Consider the following 2,500-nt stretch of genomic DNA (forward strand, 5'->3'; position numbering starts at 1 on the left):
TTCCTCCTCCCAGCCCGCAGCAAACCACCACCTGTACCACCACCGCCACCACCTCCTTCACCTTCTAGTCTATCCCCCTTAAAGAGATCCCTCGCTCACACCTCAAGCCTCGGGAACAGTACACACCCTGGCGGCTTCACCTGTGTCTCTCGCTCTGCCCATCACCTTCCTCCGTCACGATAACCAACGAAATCAGTGATATTCTAATGACGTTTTATCTTGTTTCTTCTCAGGCGTGTCATCTTGGTCACTTTCAACCGTCTCTTGTGCAAGTTATTATTTTTTTTTTACAAGGGATGTTCTTGATTCTAGGGATGATTTAACAAAGATTCCGTAGCGTAAACTGGAGAAAGACCCTTAAGAATCCGATTAATTACCTCTATGGGCTTTGAAAATAGTCCTTATGAGAAAAAAAAAAAAAACTACAGTAGTGTTCCAAAATATGCACCACGCTAGTTTGACTTACACTTGGCTGGAAACAATGAAACTAAACTCAATATTTTTACTATGTAGTTGGTAGCTTTCCAAAACAAATATGTACGTAGGATATGATGAAAGTAAATATTTCTTATATTTTTTCAATCCAGAAATGTGTGATTATTATTCCAGCAGAGGTGTCAGTTTTCTGTGGCAGGGATTAAATGATATTCTCCAGCGTTACAAGAGAGAACGGGGAGCTGACAGTCCTTTCCATAACATAACTTACAACCACCACCACCACCACCACCATAAGTAGGAGCGTTCCATTTAATCACGGTGTTGCTTCTTAATATCCGTCTTTGTACACGCTGGCACCTCCACCACTGACGTCATTATTATGTATAACACGACACCACCACCACTACTAACAACAACAATAACAACACTAATACAACCACTACCACCTCCACTACCAACAACAAAGACAACACAACCACCACCACCACCATCACCACCACCGCTACCACTACCAACAACAACAACGAAAATAACAACAATATCGCCATCAGCTCCGCCGCCACTGCCACAACCGTCACCACCACAATAACAACAATCACTGACAAGCAACACAACACCTCAAGACACGTGTCCGGCACATGTACAGAACACGCTGGTCGAATATCATACCACCTGATGCTCCTGCTGCTGCTTTTGTTGTTGGTGCTGTTGTTGCCGCCTTCGTTACCTTTGTCCTTATTCGCTTTCAAGTAACTCATCACCTTTACACACACACACACACACACACACACTGTTGCTATTATTCCCAAATTCCCGATCACTTCCAGGATAAGTTATAGCAAGCCAGGCCCTGTTGCGCTCCACCCCGCCCTTCCTCTCCTGCACGGGGCGAGGTAGGCAGCCTCTCCCATCTGCAGTCCTCCACGCTCCCAGCCCAGCTCCTCTCGCAGACCCCTATTGATGAGCTTCGAGTATCTCTCTCTCTCTCTCTCTCTCTCTCTCTCTCTCTCTCTCTCTCTCTCTCTCTCTCTCTCTCTCTCTCTCTCTCTCTCCGTGTTAGATTTCGTAGGCTGATATTTTCTCTTTAATTTCATGTGTGTGTGTGTGTGTGTGTGTGTGTGTGTGTGTGTGTGTGTGTGTGTGTGTGTGTGTGTGTGTGTGTGTGTGTGTGTGTGTGTGTGTGTGTGTGTGTGTGTGTGTGTGTGTGTGTGTGTGTCAGTAAGTGTGTGTGTTTAAATTTGTGTCTCCCACCAATCACTTAATTAATGGACATACGAGTATAATGGAAAGATAAAAAATATATATAATCTGCATTTTATTCATTTATAGTAAATTATGTACAAAAATCGTTAGAAACATTCAGCGGGAGCAGACACCAAGGCAGCGGGAGACAGCAGCACACGAGGCCAGGAGGCAGAGCTCAGCTCGCCTGTCGAGGCAGACATGATAAGGGAAGGCCACTTTGAAAGCTGGCGACCAATTAGTACCCACCGGAGACAATAGAAGACAACTCTAACACCCCGGGCGACATGTGGTCAGCCCTGGCCAGCCGCACCCGACAACGGGCACAGCTATCAGCCAAACAATATATTGCTGCACGTCATCTGCCCGTCCACACTTAGGGTGTGTTCTGCAGGTGAGAAAATAGAGACTTTAAATCTATGTCCTACGTTATAGCTCACGCCATCTCTTGGCATGAGATGAGCACAACAATACACCGCCAGCATAACACCTGCACAGCAAAATGATCTTATCGCCATTAAATCTTTCCAGAAGATACAGGCATAAATCACTTCACAAACTCCACCGCAGCTGAGCCGCAAGACAAGCACTCCCCCATCGCGTGTCACAGGCACGCGATGAGTAAAAATACCATCACCACTCCATGGCATTCGATGTGTCGTCACACGGCCGCGAACGGTCCATAAAACATGCGTTGCTTGAAAAGCACGAGTTCACGCACCACCAAAGTTCATCTTGTCCACTGCCTTGGGCGGGCCGCCGGGTCCGCCTCGGCTGAAAATCAGTAGGCCAGCCCCAGATACCTGGTGGAGCACTCGAT

At 46.8% G+C, this 2,500-nt stretch overlaps 1 protein-coding gene and 1 long non-coding RNA gene across 4 annotated transcripts in view; both read right to left on the reverse strand.

The window, feature by feature from the left end:
* LOC135099564 (uncharacterized) overlaps positions 1 to 2,500 on the reverse strand; it is a 226,580-nt gene that overhangs the window by 146,609 nt on the left and 77,471 nt on the right. The gene's annotated exons all lie outside the window — the stretch shown is intronic.
* The window catches only part of LOC135099446 (uncharacterized), a 1,885-nt gene continuing 1,127 nt past the window's right edge, over positions 1,743 to 2,500 (reverse strand). The window contains exon 1 of the mRNA XM_064001829.1: positions 1,743 to 2,500. This exon is cut by the window's right edge and continues 1,127 nt beyond it. Within this exon, the coding sequence (XP_063857899.1) occupies positions 2,462 to 2,500 (39 nt within the window). The 3' untranslated portion in view covers positions 1,743 to 2,461.

This window comes from Scylla paramamosain, chromosome 4, assembly GCF_035594125.1.
Source record: "Scylla paramamosain isolate STU-SP2022 chromosome 4, ASM3559412v1, whole genome shotgun sequence".
In the NCBI taxonomy this organism is placed as follows: domain Eukaryota; kingdom Metazoa; phylum Arthropoda; class Malacostraca; order Decapoda; family Portunidae; genus Scylla; species Scylla paramamosain.